The following is a 16,264-nucleotide window of genomic DNA, read 5'->3' as shown; positions in this document are numbered from 1 at the left end:
GTATTGCAGTGCACTGCTGAAAACCATTGAAGCTGAAGTTGAGGTAGTGGTAGTAGCAGCTGAGTAAGCGATAGTTGTAGTAGCAGCTGTGGTAGAAGTATTAGCTGTGGTAGTAGTAGCGGTGGTAGTGGTACTAGCTGAGGTGGTAGTAGTGGAACTAGCTGAGGTGGTGGTGGTAGTAGTGGTACTACCTGAGGTGGTGGTGGCAGTAGAAATGTTGAATAGTTTAAATCAAGCTCAAAATTTTGAAATTGTATGTAATTTCATGGGGTTAAACATAAATAAATCATTAAAACTGCGCGCAGTGATGAATGGGACCTCGTACCGGCTTGCGGCCGCGTCACGTGCTGTCGTAACATGTGCGCTGGCAAGATGTGCACATGTTAGGACCGCACGTGACGCAGCCGCAAGCCGGTACGAGGACCCGTTCATCATTGCGCGCAGTTTTAAAAAAACGCAGTTTTAAAATTTTTCCCGAATTGATGTAATCTGTAGAAGCAGATGAGATGAATTCCCTAGGAGGAGTTTGTTGAAATACAAGGCGAAAAAGTGAAAAAATTTCAAAGCGGCCAACTTTGATGGCACGCCACGGACACGCCCTTCAACGTACAGTCACAAATAGCACAGCGTTTATTCAGCAACATTTCATGACTGTACTGACCAATTTGGAAGCAGATCCGATAAATTCCCTAGGAGAGTTTGTTCAAATACAATGCGAAAAAGTGAAATTCCATTCAAAATGGCCAACTTTGACATCACGCCACGGACACGCCCTTCAACGTACAGTCCCAAATAGCACGGCGTTTATTCACCACCATTTCATGACTGTACTGACCAATTTGGAAGCAGATCCGATAAATTCCCTAGGAGGAGTTCGTTCAAATACAAAGCAAAAAATTTTAAATGGCCGCCGAGAGCGAAAATGAAAAATTAAAATAGCCGACTTCCTGTGGGTTTTGGGGCATGGGTCCAAGAGGCTTTTCTGTAGGTATTGGCACGTTATATGTGCCTACCGAGTTTCATACACATTGGTGAAACGTGGCGCAGGGGCTGCTTTTTAAAGTTCCTGTAGAGGGCGCTACAAATATGACAAACACGATTTTTGGTATGTGAGCTACAGATCAAACATTGCGTCTATGAACTGTAGTGATTTAAGTTACAGGCCACGCCCATTTTGATGTCACGCCCCATTTGAAAATATGTTGGGTTCATCGTGTTCAGAATTTGATTCTGAACAAGTTTTGTATTGGGGTCAACATCATAGGAGTCCAACTTTATGTTGATATGAGCAATTAACTATTTTCGCAGTTTAAACCACGCCCGTTTTAGAACTCAATGGCTCATGGGTGCTCTAAACTTTATTCTACAGACTAATATTTTTGTCAGATTGATGTTATTGGGCTATAGATGATATGGGCTAAAGGATTTTTGTCAAAGTCCAAAAACCAAAATCGTTAGGCAATTTACAGTTTTTAACATAATTCAAAATGGCGGAAAATCTGACCACCCGGAAGTGGTATGTTCTTGAGGCATATTTGTTCAGCATGTGGATATGCATCTGTGTGCAAAGTTTCATGAGTGTAGGTCAAACCGGTTGCGAGTTATGCTTGTGCAAAGTTTGCATTTTTGGGCAGTTGGTATAGCGCCACCTTTGGGCCAATCAGTGTAATATTTGCTGTCTGCCAGTTTTGGGTCAACCTCTATGCGTCCAGTAAGTTTTGTAAAAAGCGTGCCATCGGTGTAGGCTGTGTAAGTCAAACGCGTCGGAATAATAATAATAAAACCAAGAATTACAAGAGGTTCCTTGCAGGTTCCCTGCTCGGTCCCTAATAATAAGAATAAATATAGTTGCCAGCAACAATAACGGGGTCCTACGGTATAACAGCCACCAGCCTAGTAGCCACCAGCCTAGTAGCCATCAGCCTAGCCATCAGCCTAGCCATCAGCCTAGCCATCAGCCTAGCCATCAGCCTAGCCATCAGCCTAGCCTCCACATATACCATGTGCTCTAGTACTGGCCTCTTGTCAAGCAAGCACCTGCCACAAAATGAGACTCCCCTTATATAAGCCAATGAGTCCCAGGTGGACTGATTGGGCCATACCAATAATAAGGGGAACTTCCCTGGCCAAGGCGGGGTTAACCTTCTGCCCCCTAGTGCTCCGGAAGTCCAAATACCACATTAAATATGATGTGAGGGGAGAGACAGTGAGAAGAGATTTTGACATTCTCACATGACAGTATGACAGACAGTATGACAGTATGACCAACTGTATGACAGTATGACCAACTGTATGACTGTATGACCAACTGTATGACCGACAGTATGACAGTACGACCAACACTATGACCGACAGTATGACAGACAGTATGACTGTATGACAGTATGACCAACAGTATGACTGTATAACTGACAGTATGACAGTATGACTGTATGAACGACAATATGACAGTTTGACAGTATGACCGACAGTATGACCGTAGACTGCCAAGGGCAGATTGGAGTATATTTTGAGAAATATAAGTCTTTCCTATGTGGAGGTATGGTGCCTTAAAAACTGGTTTTCCGGCAGTTAACATATCAAAACAATCACCAACCATGTTACTAAAGCCTACTGTGTCAAAATCCACTGTCAAACGGATGTTTGCAAAATAACGTGTGTACCCCTTTAAGGCCCATCCTGCATTGTAGTGAGGCCATGGTTCAGAAGGGATAACTTCAAACTAATGTTTTTTGGTTGTTTTTTCAGATATAGTCTTCAAATTTGGCATGGGTATACTATGGAATCTCCTCTTAATAGCCACATTCAAAAGCTGGGCCTAGGTCTTTTGGATGCAATGTTGGAGCTGTTTAAACATGTTGTAGAGCTGTATACATATGCATGTATTTCACTTTAAAATACATATCTCTGCCATCTTTTGCCTTATTGCTATTATTTGATCACCCTATAGTCCCACAGTGACCTGGTACATGTGTGCCAAGTTTGGAGCTTTTCTCACTTTCAGCACCAAAGGAGTTAATGTGTGGGTGTTTGGTCAAGTTGTGGTCACTGAACTATATCCCAATGGTCTGACCATATGGGTTGCAATGTGAAAGTTGTTCATCATGACAAATGGTGCATGTATACCAAGTTTCATACAAATTGTACCTTCCTAGTGGTAATGGCAGCCTGTTGAAGTCCTGAACTTCAAGGCCTTGTTATAGCGCCACCTATGTGTTATTCTGGACCATCTTTTGATTCCTTTACTAACTTTATGAGTTCTACAAGCCTGCCAATTTTTATAACTTTTGGAGCCAAAAAGTCAGGATAAAAATAATAATAATAATAATACTAACGAATACAATAGGTTTCCTACGGATTCCGTAGGACCCCTAATAAACGGACCAATTACAATAGGGACCTTGCAGGTTCTGCTCGGTCCCTAATAAGGCTCCTACATAGACATTGCAATATTCTTTGTTTCACTATTACATGATAATTTGTTATGGTATGACCAAGGGGTAGGAAGTTGGGAAAGGTAACTGGGAAGCAATGGTGCCCCCAAAAATGATGAGTGAAAAACCTGGTGTGGCAAACCAAAAGGTGTACAGGGGAGGAACCGGAGTAAAGTCTTTGTGTGGAGTCCCTGGTTTCATCCTCTACCAGTCTTTGCATGTTTTGGCTCATAAGGAATATAGCAATCAGCAATTGGCTTTCTCATCTGGTCAGCACAACCGATCATTGTAATCTTTCCATGCTGTCCATTATAAATAATGTCCCCATCATTATTTTTTATCATAGGGTGTGAAGTCTGGAGCTGAGGCGAGCACTGAGCTGGGAATGGAGAGCATCCAGTTCGGAGCGCCGTCGTCCACCGGCAGCACGGACAGTGACGGCGTTCCCGCCCTGCTGGAGACCTGCGCCGAAAACAAGCTGCCGGCCCCCAAGGAACAGAGGCAGAAACAGCCCCGTGCCGGAACGATCAAAACACAGAAGGTACCAGAGGGACGCCGGGGCCCCTACAAATCATTGCTGAATAAATCATTCATTTAGTCTTTGAAAGGTAGAATATGAAAGGTTTCCCCGTAAATATATGTAAAAACGACTTGACACTTGCATTATATATTTTGTAATTTTTAACAAATTATATATTATTAATTATAACATTATCCCAAATGTTTTCAATCACTGCTCATCTCAAGGAAATCCGTACTTTTAAAATGGAAACACCCTGGGCAATTTTGTGGAGTCTTAACGGCGTAATTTCCCTTCAACCACTAGCATCCGGGAAATACGGGAAACGCCAGGAGTGAGGACGGAAGTGACCACGTGTGACCGCGTGTCCACCTAGATGTGTGCTGGATAGATCAGTCTACCAGCCTACCCAGTGGATTGTAGCAAACGTTGCTCATCTATCCAGCACACATCTAGGTGGACACGCCCAATTGTGATGTCAGAAGAGGCAGTTTTTCTAAACGGCTTATAGCGGCTAATCATACTCGCATCTGGTGGTATAATATGTCACCTTTTAAGACCCTGACGCAGACATTAGGATTTTTTGTTCGCATACGGTCAACAACGCTAGGATAGCGTCAGATTGGATCTTGTGATGTGTGAATAAACACAAGATCCAATCTTGGATCTTGTGTTCAAAAGGCACAAGAGGCCGTACATCCAGGTGCTATTTTTGTTACCTTTTTACAGGTTGCGTAAAGGCGAAAGTGGTCAGAAAATATAACAAAATTATCCAAAATCCAATTTTTGCCAAAAATCCAAAATTGTCATTTTCAGTTAATTGTTATATTGTCCCCTATGGCCCGATCTGGATACATTTTAGAGAAGTTCATCTTGACCCATGTGCCTTTTGACTGCTCAAAGTTTGATTATTGGGTTAAATCAGTGGTTCTCAAACTTTTTCGGTCACCCCCCACTTTGGACAAGGGGGAATGTTCAAGCCCCACCTGCCCCCATCGCCCCAACACAACGCTAACGAAATACGCCAAGCTTAACATCTCCACATTTATTGAAGTAACATCAAGTTACATCATGTTGTATCTAAATTCTAACTCAATAACATCAAATAACAGCAAGTTCAACAATAGAGAAAATAAAAGTGCAGCTGTGTCAAGACTTGTATCAAGTTCAGAAAAAGAGAAAATAAAAGTGCCACTTTGCAATCTGGTAAAAAAAAATAAAAAAAGACGAGCAATGCATTTGGCAAGACAGGTGAGCAATTGAACTCATGAGACCTATACCTGCATGAGTGGCTGCAAAGCTGCAAGCTTAAAATGTTCAAATGTAGGCCTATTTCAAATATAAAAAAAAATCATTATTAGTGACACATCTACAAAATACGCGAGCAGTGCCCCCCGGCCGAGAAGAGAGCTGGAGTGTCAGCGGACACGCTATGGGACGGGGAGGATTCCAGTGACGAGGCTCTGAATCGGGACGAAGCTGCTGCTTGATTACAACACCTAAAGACGACTCTGTCGGTGTGTGATCGCGGTGGGGAGAAGCACGGTCGTTCGTTTCCCAATATCGCTCAGATTGACAGATTTATCCTCGCCACCCCTGCTCAGTGCGTCCCGCGCAGCAAGAGAGCGAGACTTCTCCGGTGCTGGATCTGATATTCAGGTCGGATGTGGTTTTAAGTTGTGCGGGTATAAGGACGGGTGCGGGTTTGCAAAATGAGAGCCGTGCAGGACTCCGTCTCTCCGTCCCGCTCTGCCTCTGGCTCACACACGCTCTGCCCCCAGCCCCCGCTCTTCCGCTCGCGTCACTTTTTAAAATCCCCTTCAGCGAGAAACATGTATTTGCCACATCTTGCTCCGACTGTTTTTGACTGACTAAATTTAAAATGTTTAGCCACCCTGGCCTACAGGCAGGTTAACGAGCACAGCGACGCGGCGCCCCCGATGTAGAATGACGAGTTGGAGCGCGGCGACAGCACTTATTTTATAGCATGTATATATCTTATAGCGACATTCTGCTTGAAAATACGAGATATGACTTTTGGTCCATATCGCCCAGCCCTACTGTCAAGCCTTCACTCCTACCATAAGAAATGTGGAGTTTTCAGTGAAATTTCCTCCCGTTTGTCGCGCCCCACCTGTCACGTCTCTGTTCCCCACCAGTGGGGCGCGCCCCACACTTTGAGAACCGCTGGGTTAAATTAACCCCCGCCTTTTGGTGTCAAGTTAAATTTGGACGATTTTGAGCCTCCGGCGGCCATGTTGTTTGGTCAATCGACTTCATCTTACTTGAGCAGTTGGAACCAATAAACGTTTTTACACTGCCAAATATGCCTCTTATACCCACCCTTTTCCCGGCATGGTCCGCGTGTTTACACTTACCAAGGTAATATACCGGCTTGATTTTGCACCCCAATTTACCCTTTCAAACCCTACACATATTGGGGGTTTAATTTTCATGTAAATGCGATCAGACGGCATCGTGGTACCAAGGGCAGGACTTGGGTAGAGTTGTTGATGTAGCAACTTGAATAGTTCTAACTGGAGAGAGAGCGAGAAGCTGATGCAGCCGTATTTGGCTTTTTACTTTTATTTTTACAAGGCTTTCGTCAAGATAAAAAACAAGTGGTCAGCAAAATAAAGAATATGTTGGCGTTTTTGCACTTGTAAATAGTTCATCGCATTTGTTGCCTACACTCAGATGTAGTCTACTCATTCTTGCATGCGAGTGGCTTGAATAAATAAATAAAAAACATTTGTATGCAAAGAGTATGCAAATTATTCTAAAGAGGTCTACTCTTCGTGCGTAGCTCCACCTACTCCAACGAACCAAGAAAGCCAGCTCCTTCACGAAGGTGGAATATACCCCCTCGGTTTTACACAGGCAAGACAGTGAAAGTGCAGGGGGTGCCAAGCCGGTACGACTGTACCGGCTTGGCAGTGTAAAAATGCCTTTTGTCCCCAACAGTCCCCAACAGAGTTGGTCCCGCTCAAATCAAACACTCAATCTATAAACTGTGGTCATTTTAGTCACGGGTCATGCCCATTTTGATCCCACGCCCTTGTTGAAAATGGGCAGATGTGACATTTTAAAATCGATCTAGCCTACTAAGATGTGCTTCGATATAAAGTTATAACAACATTCTACACACTGAAATGTTATTGTTAGTGTGATTGTTTTTACCACAGTAGTGCTGGGCTAACTTGGCCCATGATGTAATTTTTCATATTGCTCCTCTACAGCTCATCTAAACTGAGCAGGTTAATGCTTTTTTTGACTGGCATTAGTTCATTACAATGAAATAACATTACATGATTACATTTAACATGAATAAAATGTAAATACATTACCTTGTCTATTAACATTATCTTTGCAGAGTTGCGTGAGATTGATTTTAACCGGAAACAACTTCATCAAACTAAGACCATTTTGTTATTGTTTTGATGAAATGCCCTTTTTTGTGTTTCATGTTGGGGATATACTTTTCATTTACAATAAAATGTCTTGTGTTCCCCAGCTCCATGTCATGGAGCCGCTGGAGACCAAGGAATACAAGCCGGGCCCCATCGGCAAGGAGCGTTCGCTGAAGAACCGCAAGGCCAAGGATGCCCGTGGGGTGGAGGGTGAAGGACTGGAGGCGGGAGTACCCGGCGGGCCGGTGAGCAGAGCCACAGACTCGAGCCCCACCACCAGCGACACCACCGTGCCGGAGCTTGGTGGAGACATCGAGGGCATGATCACCGTGCCGTCGGCAGAATACACCAGCAACTCCAAGGTACGTCTCCTCCCCCCGTAGGCTGAGTCCCTTTTTATTAAAGAATTCAAAAGTTGTGGCTCACGGACGGGCAAACCTCCAAATAAGTGAAAGTTGCAAACTGATTGAGCAAGTAACTGTGTATGGACTTCATTGCAGCAGGAGCAGCTTTTTGTTTTGGGGTAATCCAGGAGTTCTACCTGACAAGTTACCTCGGGTTTGGGAATTGTGTCACTTGCAAAATGGTCTTGAGGAGCAATGTGTATGCAATGTGAAAGCAGCGTTACACAGCTGCTGTGTGCTGAGCTGGTTCCTACATGGGGAGTTTGACTCTGTGTCCTTGTTCCTTAGGAGTCTGTAACAGACTACACCACCCCCTCCTCCTCACTGGCAGACAGTGTTCCTACAGGAGGAAGCAAGATGGAAGAGAGCCTGGTGGCAAATGTAGGTGCCCTCTACATCTTTCCATGTCCGTTACTAAACATCACTTAGTAAATATCCAGACAAGCATTTTATCTTCATATTTTTTTTTTTGCAGATAAACTATTTACTTCAAATATTGCTTTACAATGAAAATATCCTGATATCCTTTTTCACATTCTTTGAAGGTGAATCTTTTTGTGAAATAATGTAACATGAAGGTGGTTCATCCGTCCCTCCAGGTGGCACTGCCTCACTCTCTGCCTCTGCCCCGGAGAGAGGCACTGCAGCAGACCTCCAGCCTAAGCACGGTCTCTCCTGCCACCGTGGACCTCACACTGAAGGTGTGTGTGTGTGTTCATTCATGTGTTCATTGATTTTGGCGTGTGTGTCTGACTTCATTGATTTTGGCGTGCTTGTGTGTGTTGGTCCAGATGGAGTCGGCCCGCAAGGCGTGGGAGAACTCCCCCAGCCTGGTGGAGAAAAACTGCGCGGCCACCTCCACCTCGTCCCCGATCCCCTCCGGCGCCACCTCCTACTCCTTCTCCTCTGCCCCCATGCCCCAGATCCCCGTGGCCTCGGTCACCCCCAGCACCTCCCTGTCGGGTGAGTTTCCTCTTTGACCCAGGAGATGGGACCTGCTGGACCGTCTTCCTCCCAGTCCAAATCATATCTTTCACAAATGACCAGTACTGAATTAGTTGAGATCTGCAGTGGCTCATGAGGTAGAGCTGGGTTGACAACAGAAAGGTTGCCAGTTTGATCCCCTGCTGGGGATCGAGGTTCCCGAGCAAGACTCAGAGCTGGCTGTTGCCTTGCAAGGTAGACACCGCCGACGGTCTGTGTATGAATGGGTGAATATTAGGCAATAAATGTGCTTCTGAGTGGCCACTGGTTAGAATAGCGCTATATAAAAGCTGTCCATTTAAAATATAGTTGCTGAGCACACCTGGTTCACCCAACTCTGGGCGAACAGGGTGGTACTGTGTTTCACCTTGAAGTACCGCACTATCATAGTAGGACTGGTCGATCAGATACAAGGCACCCGGTGAATCCTGTAATTAAAACAAACTATAAATAAATACAGAGGAAATGTACATGTGATGGATCATCGGAGTAACTGACCGTGCGTTCCTCCCCGTGCAGCCCCCGGGACATACACCACGTCCTCCCTGAGCACCAAGACCACCACCGCCTCAGACCCCCCCAACATCTGCAAGGTGAAGCCTCAGCAGCTGCAGGGCGTGGGCCTCTCGTCCTCGGGCAGCAGCTTCTCCCAGCTGGGCTGCGTGCCTCCTCTGCTGCCACAGCAGACCCCCCAGGTCTACGTCTCCCAGTCTGCAGCAGGTGAGCGGAACACCAACTTCGTTTTGTTCATGATCTCGGAGCTCATGTTGTCTTTGCTACAGATTATTCATTCAATATTCAGGCTCTCAACTCTGTATTAGTGAAGTGACCCCCACACACCGCATCGGAGGCCCAATGAACAATAGTGAGTGGTACGAGATGAGAATGCTGAATTTCAGGCTTTTTTTTTAGGACCCTTAACAGCACATCCATTAAAAAATGTCAATCTTATATTTCATTCATCAAAAGTCCACCATAGGAGATTTTTATCAATCCAATCATACCCTTTACCCCAGATAATTGATGGTTATATGGTCCATTGTCTGGTGGTTTGTTTAGGTTCTGCAGCCCAGATTCCAGCCTTCTACATGGACACTAGCCACCTGTTCAGTGCCCCCCACCCACGCCTGGCTCCCCCATCACTGGCCCAGCAGCAGGGCTACCAGCCTGGACTCTCCCAGGTACAGATCCAGAGAGTCAGCATGCAGGGAACTGGGAATGTTCTGATGGTAATACCTGTGAAATTAATTGTTGATTGGGAACGCCGTGATTGTCCTGTACTGAGTTCCATTTCTCCCACTCCCTCCCCTGTAGACTACGGGGGTGCAGCAGATTCCCATCCCCATCTATGCTCCTCTGCAGGGGCAGCCTCAGCACCAACACACCCACCAGGCCCAGTTGGGCCTCGGCTCTGGCCCGTCCGTCTCCCAGCCCCAGGACCTGTTCAGCTCCTCACTGCAACCCTACCGGTACAGGCACCAGTCACCCCCTCCACCACAACTACTACCATGCCGCCCTAATCAGTGACGTGTTTTAGTCAATAACCCACTCTACACAAAAAAACGCCTAACGATTTGCAGACTTAGTTTCATTTATGAAAGCTTTTCTTTTTTATGAATACATTATTCAAAAATGTAATTGGAAAATTGTACAAATATACTTATATCAAAAAACCTCATTAATGGGCAAGTTAACCCCAGTTTTAACAGAACTCCTGGTGTGTGTGTGTGAGAGAAACAGATCAGATTTTGGGGTTTACTACCCCTTTCAAACGATGTCTGTCCTCCCCCAGGTCTCAGCAAGCCTTCATGCAGAGTAACCTGTCCCAGCCCTCAATGATGCTGTCAGGGCCCTCGCTGCACAGCTACGCCGGCGTCCAGGCCTCAGACCTGGGCAAGCCTCAATCCAGCCTGGCCTACCAGCAGCCTTCATCCACCCAGCATATCCCTATACTGTTCGAGCCACAGCTAAACCAGCCCTCTGGCATGGGCGGCTCACAGCTCATGGATACGCACCTTATGCAGGTGGATCCATCCACTTCTATTTTCGTGCATATTAAAACACTGGATTAACTGCTGTTCATAGCTTTTGTGATGTTTTTGATAAAATGCAGGGATTTCACTACTGGTACATGTCCGACACCGGGCGACTGGAATGGGAATATTACCAATGCAAACATCTTGACCACCAGTGTGTGTTTCAGGCTCGCCAGGGGATGAATCAGCATTCCAACATGTACTCGGGACACGGGCCTGGACACGGACACGGGCCTGGACACGGACACGGACACACACATGGACACGGACAGAGTAGTTACTATAGCAACACACAGTCTGCCAGCTCCGCAATGCAACAGGTAATATGCACACTAGGAATGGACTATATATTGATCAACTATGTGTCTTCCACTCATTTCTTGGCTTGACTGTATTGGTTTCATATTATTATTTAGCCTGGAAATCCAGACCGACATCTAGAAAGCTGTAGGGTCTGGAAATTAGTAATGAAAATGGCCCAGCTCGAGGGGCGGCACCAAGCATGCATTTGAAAATATCACTGCACGCAATTGGATAACACTTTGACCAATTAGAAGAATACCAGAAGCTACCAGCGGAGCTGACCAATAGATTAGACTCTTGCCTTATCCGGTCAGTAAAACAGCAAAGCTTTTGGCCTGCCTATATCAGATACACCGATGTGATGTGGTTAATGTTCTGGGCCAGGGGAAATGCCAAGGGAGTGAGTATATTGCTTGTTCCCAGAGGGACTCGCTGAGCAAATTTAAATTGTGCTCCTGTGAGAACTCTGGATTTCCAGGGTAGTTATTATTAGTATCCCTTTATATTTCGCAGCAGGGTGAACTATGTGCACACACAATAGAGAATTATTGTAATACACCAGAACCTTGGAGATTCCAGTGTTGTCGTCAACGTCTTTTTTTTTTTTTTCGTCTGTTCGAAGACGCTTCATCCGGTTAGTTTTAAGTAATCCATCTAGTCACCATAAAAGAGTGACCACACATGGATGGATCATGATCATTTGCTATGCTCCCCCTTTATAATGCTGATCTACTTTTTCGTCCAGGTCCCTCTGCCTGGCTCTCAGCTCTCCCTGTCAACCTATGGCTCTGGTGGCGGCCAACCCCTGCTGGCACTGCCCCACACCCCGCCCCAGGCTCAGCCCGGCTCCATGGGCCGGCAGCCGCCAGTGTCACAGGCATACCGGAACATGATGGGCCACAACCCTGGCATGATGCAGCCCCCCACCAGCAAGGTACGGCCTCTTTGGCATTTTGGACAGGAACGGCAGGGACCGCGCAATTCCATATCACAACCATTTTTGATCACTGATACAGTATTTATTTGCGATTCTGTAAATATTGCGATTGTGAACCTTGAACTGTGTGTGTTGGGTACAGATGGACATGGATTTGAAGCTGTTTGGTGGTGGAATGGACGTGAAGCCTGGAACCCCACCCATCAACGCCAGAAGCACCACACCCACCTCCAGCCACTACAGGTAAAATATCCACCTCCAGTCCCTAGCGGTAAACCCCGCCCACCTCCAGTCCCTAGCGGTAAACCCCGCCCACCTCCATTCCCTAGCGGTAAACCCCGCCCACCTCCAGTCCCTAGCGGTAAACCCCGCCCACCTCCAGTCCCTATTGGTAAACCCCGCCCACCTCCAGTCCCTATTGGTAAACCCCGCCCACCTCCAGTCTCTATTGGTAAACCCCGCCCACCTCCAGTCTCTATTGGTAAACCCCGCCCACCTCCAGTCTCTATTGGTAAACCCCGCCCACCTCCAGTCTCTATTGGTAAACCCCGGCCACCTCCAGTCGCTAGAGGTAAAACACACTTGTCAGACTCATGTCACTGACGTTTCTGTACGTCTGGCGGCAGGGCCAGCTCCACTTCTCCCAGCAGCCAGTCCAGTAAGATGAACAGCATGCAGTACCAGAAGCAGTTCCAGCCTAGCTCCGCCGGTATGAGGATGAACCCACACTTCCCTGGCCAGTTCAACCCACAGGTAAACATGCAGACCTGCTTTTTTCTATCACCTTTTTCTATAACATGAATATCTGCTTAAATATCCCATATCATGCCTTTTTTAGGGTTAATAATTGAATTTGGGGGTACTACTAGAATAGGGTTACATGCCAGTATATTAGAAATACCACTTATTATTCTCACACTTAATTTCAGTTTTGTATCATGTACAAAGCTGTCACCATTGCGGGTAGCCGGGAGGCGCGACTTCTGCACTTCAGCAAACATGCTGTTTCACGCACTTAAAGGAGGGGCGTTCTCGGTGTCTCCTCCTTGGTCTCTCTTCCTGGCTCTGACTTCGAGGTCAAAAAGCATGATATCACCCATTTAACTATTTTTGTATTTCTCCTCCTGAATCAGATGCTTTCCCAGCCCAACATGGTGTCCCCTCTGGTCCGCCCTCCCCACGCCGCCTCCTTCGCAGGGGGCGTCCAGCGTTCTGCTATGGGTCAGCCCATGTCTCCCACTCTGTCCCAGGGTTTGATGCCTCACCCACGACCCCTGCACCCGCTGCACAGCCAGCACCCACAGCACAGCCACAACCCACTGCGGGCTCCCCCGGGACCCTCCCTCGTGCCCAGAGGCAACCACCAATCCGCGATGAAGGCAGAGCATGATCTCAAGGTCTGTGGCGTTCATTGCGTACCTTGTGTCTTTCGACTTTGTCAATGTTTGTTGTCCCCATTATCCCTTGAGCCCCTATGCGTGGTGCCTGGTGTGTTTCTGGTAACCACGGCTGTATGTTGACATTGGCTAGCGTGTCATGGTAAACCATTTGCTGTTGCAGTAGTGCTCCAGCTGACAATTTGTGTGTGTCCTGCAGGCCAAGCAGAGGGCCGAGGTGCTCCAGTCCACCCACAAGTTCTTCGAGCAGCAGCAACAGCAGCAGATGAAGGCCCCTCAGGTCAACAAGGTGTCCCGCCTCGATCAAAACAGCAAGCCCCCCCACGACACCATGGCCTCCAACCACCAGTCGGGGGGCCTCTTGGAGCGACCAGAGTCCGACAAGCCGCCCCTATCCCTGGGGAAGCCTATTCGGACTGGCCCCATCAAGCCACAGGCCATCAAACCAGAGGAGGGCAAGTAAAGGGCCACGCTCTCCCATGGAAAAGAAAAAAGCGTACGGGGAATACAGGAGCGACGCCAGCTCCTTTCCTTCCAACCTCCACCTTCCCCTACTTCCATCAGCCCTGGGATAAGGGCGGTCGGGGGGCAGGGGTGGGTTAAAGATGAAAATGGTTATACGGTTGGTTACCCAGAATGCACATCTTAGATAATCCCCCCTCCCCCAGCCCCTCCCTTCCTTGCAGTGTTGGTATTTCATTAGTCTGCGCCCTGTGCGTCAGATGGCTGAGGTGGGGTAAATATAGCAAGGCCCACTCTTGCGCAGACAAAAGATTAGTTTGCCGTTTTAATAGCGCTTTGGTTATGATTATTTTCTTCTCTGTCCTTGCCTTGTTTCTTTCCCAAGTAGAAGTGCGACCTACAGGGCAGGACAACGTTCTCTTGGGGATAGGATGATCTGATCTTTGTTTTTTGTTTTTGTAGTTGGAAAACCAATCGTAACTACTGAGATGGGTAACGATATTTACTAATCTCAAGTTGTGTGCATGTGTGCAAATGCTCTGCACAACACTACCACACGTGTACATCCCCCCCTGCCCCCATCTCTCCATCTTGGTCAAAGGTCTCAACCACATTCACTGAACACAGAGTAGAATCAGGATGGTTTAGGGTTTGTTTTTGTATTCACAAAAGATAATGTGAGCGTTGAGCAGTTGATTTTGATTTACTCACTGATTAGTCTGCCTGCAAGCCTTTACTCCTGCCTTCAGCTATCTTCTTCTTGCCTGATAATCCAGACCAAGCAGTGTGTGTGTGTGTGTGTGTCTGGAAGGTATGGGGTTGGTATGCTACAGCTTGTATCTCTTCTGTATATTTAGCCAAAGGGTAAGCAGGGCAAAGATGACGTCACAGGGCCTTTTTAAGAGAACCACAGCTGCTGTGGCAGCAGGGTTTTTGATTAGAGTTGCTATCGGTTGTTTGGAAAACGGTTACTGCGGACAGGACCCCCCCCCACCCCCACCCTTCCTTCACATCTCTCCACATCTCTCCACTTGTTCACCGGTCATAACCATCCATGCTGATTTGCTGTTTTGTCACACAAACTATACACACGTTTTACTGTAAACCACCCGGAACTGCTGCTATGGACGGTGCGGCCCTGGTGGGGATCTAGCAGGGGTAGGGGCCCACCTAAAGGAATACAACAAGAGAGGGCTCAAGCCTTTCTTTGTTTTTGTTTTTCTAACCCATCCGTGTGTATGCAAGTATCACATGAAGAGAGGAGGAGACGGAGGCAGGAGAGATGCAGAGAGGGTGGGCGAAAAAAGCCCGAAGATTCTGAAGTTTTAAATGCATTCTGGCAGACAGACTCTTCTGTTACGCATTTTGTTTGGTTACGTTTTCTTTAATCATTGGAAGGAGAGCTGCCAGTGCTGCCCTCTCCTGCCTTGGCGTCTCCACTGCAGGCTCTCACCAAACGATGCTCTCACCTGGAGGGGTCACAGCAGCAAGTGTCCCCTGGATAATGTACAATAGTACGCAGCCTTGCAGAGGGTTGAGGAAGGAGGGGGGGTGTTGTGGGATATATGATGAGAGAGGGAAGGGCAATTAATGGTTTAGTTCGTTTTTCTCCTTTGTGTTCTCATAGTACTTGTACAGGGGTTTCATCGCTGTATTAAAAATGTACCGTCTTATTTACATTCTCTTTGGTTTGGTTACAGAAACTAATAAAATAATATGCTGTTAAAATGTTACAGATGGTCTTGTCTTTTAAACATGGTGTTCACAAGTGACCTTACCGTTGCATTCACACAGGAGCAGTAATTTATTTTAAAACGGATAAATAAACCCGTAATGTGTATTTTTTTAGTGAAGCCATTTACTCAATTAACACATCTGAATTAGAACATTTCATGAAAAAAAACATTGCTATCCGCGACTACTCCGCGAGTAAAAATGTATCCGGTCCTTCACATCGATAGGGAAAAAAGGAGATGACGCCGGCTTTCTGACACCAACTGTCCGAAAAAACGTTAACGATAGAACTCAAGATGCAGGCTTGAGCCACAACCACCAGGTATATACTCGCACAATTCCCATTGAAGAATAAAACCTATAGTATGACTGAATAGTATGATTCAGTCAGTATGACTGATAGACCTATAGTATGACTGAAGACCAGTGTGCGAAATAGCCTTCAATATTCGGGGGGGTCCCATCTCCCGATTGTTGCGCAATATCGATCTAAACGTCAAGGCGCAAAGTCAAAGTACTTTGTAGCGGTTCTATGGTGATGTCGCTATTATGACGGCGAGATAAATTAGCTTTGCGCAAATCTAAAATGGGTTGAGCTGAAACCCGTAGGTGTGTTTTGGGCGTAACATGCAATAAACCAATC

The 16,264-nt window shown here is 46.6% G+C and overlaps 1 protein-coding gene across 5 annotated transcripts in view; it reads left to right on the top strand.

Annotated features, from left to right (window-relative positions):
- The window catches only part of prrc2c (proline-rich coiled-coil 2C), a 38,705-nt gene extending 23,085 nt beyond the window's left edge, over positions 1-15,620 (top strand). For 2 of the 5 annotated variants that reach the window (XM_084473003.1, XM_084473002.1), the window contains exons 20-34: positions 3,781-3,975; positions 7,469-7,726; positions 8,057-8,149; positions 8,368-8,469; positions 8,560-8,731; positions 9,272-9,472; positions 9,812-9,933; positions 10,067-10,221; positions 10,545-10,776; positions 10,956-11,108; positions 11,837-12,025; positions 12,171-12,271; positions 12,655-12,781; positions 13,162-13,425; positions 13,625-15,620. In XM_084473003.1, coding sequence (XP_084329129.1) covers positions 3,781-3,975; positions 7,469-7,726; positions 8,057-8,149; positions 8,368-8,469; positions 8,560-8,731; positions 9,272-9,472; positions 9,812-9,933; positions 10,067-10,221; positions 10,545-10,776; positions 10,956-11,108; positions 11,837-12,025; positions 12,171-12,271; positions 12,655-12,781; positions 13,162-13,425; positions 13,625-13,888 — 2,628 coding nt within the window. In that variant the 3' untranslated portion in view covers positions 13,889-15,620. Of the gene's footprint in view, positions 1-3,780; positions 3,976-7,468; positions 7,727-8,056; positions 8,150-8,367; positions 8,470-8,559; positions 8,732-9,271; positions 9,473-9,811; positions 9,982-10,066; positions 10,222-10,544; positions 10,777-10,955; positions 11,109-11,836; positions 12,026-12,170; positions 12,272-12,654; positions 12,782-13,161; positions 13,426-13,624 lie in introns of all 5 variants that reach the window. The other 3 variants (XM_084473000.1, XM_084472999.1, XM_084473001.1) reach the window with 2 other exon arrangements.
- The last annotated feature ends 644 nt before the right edge of the window (positions 15,621-16,264 follow it).

The sequence above is a fragment of the Micromesistius poutassou genome (genome assembly GCF_964030765.1).
Source record: "Micromesistius poutassou genome assembly, chromosome: 9".
Taxonomy (NCBI): Eukaryota; Metazoa; Chordata; class Actinopteri; order Gadiformes; family Gadidae; genus Micromesistius; species Micromesistius poutassou.
This window is presented reverse-complemented; position numbering and strand designations above follow the sequence as displayed.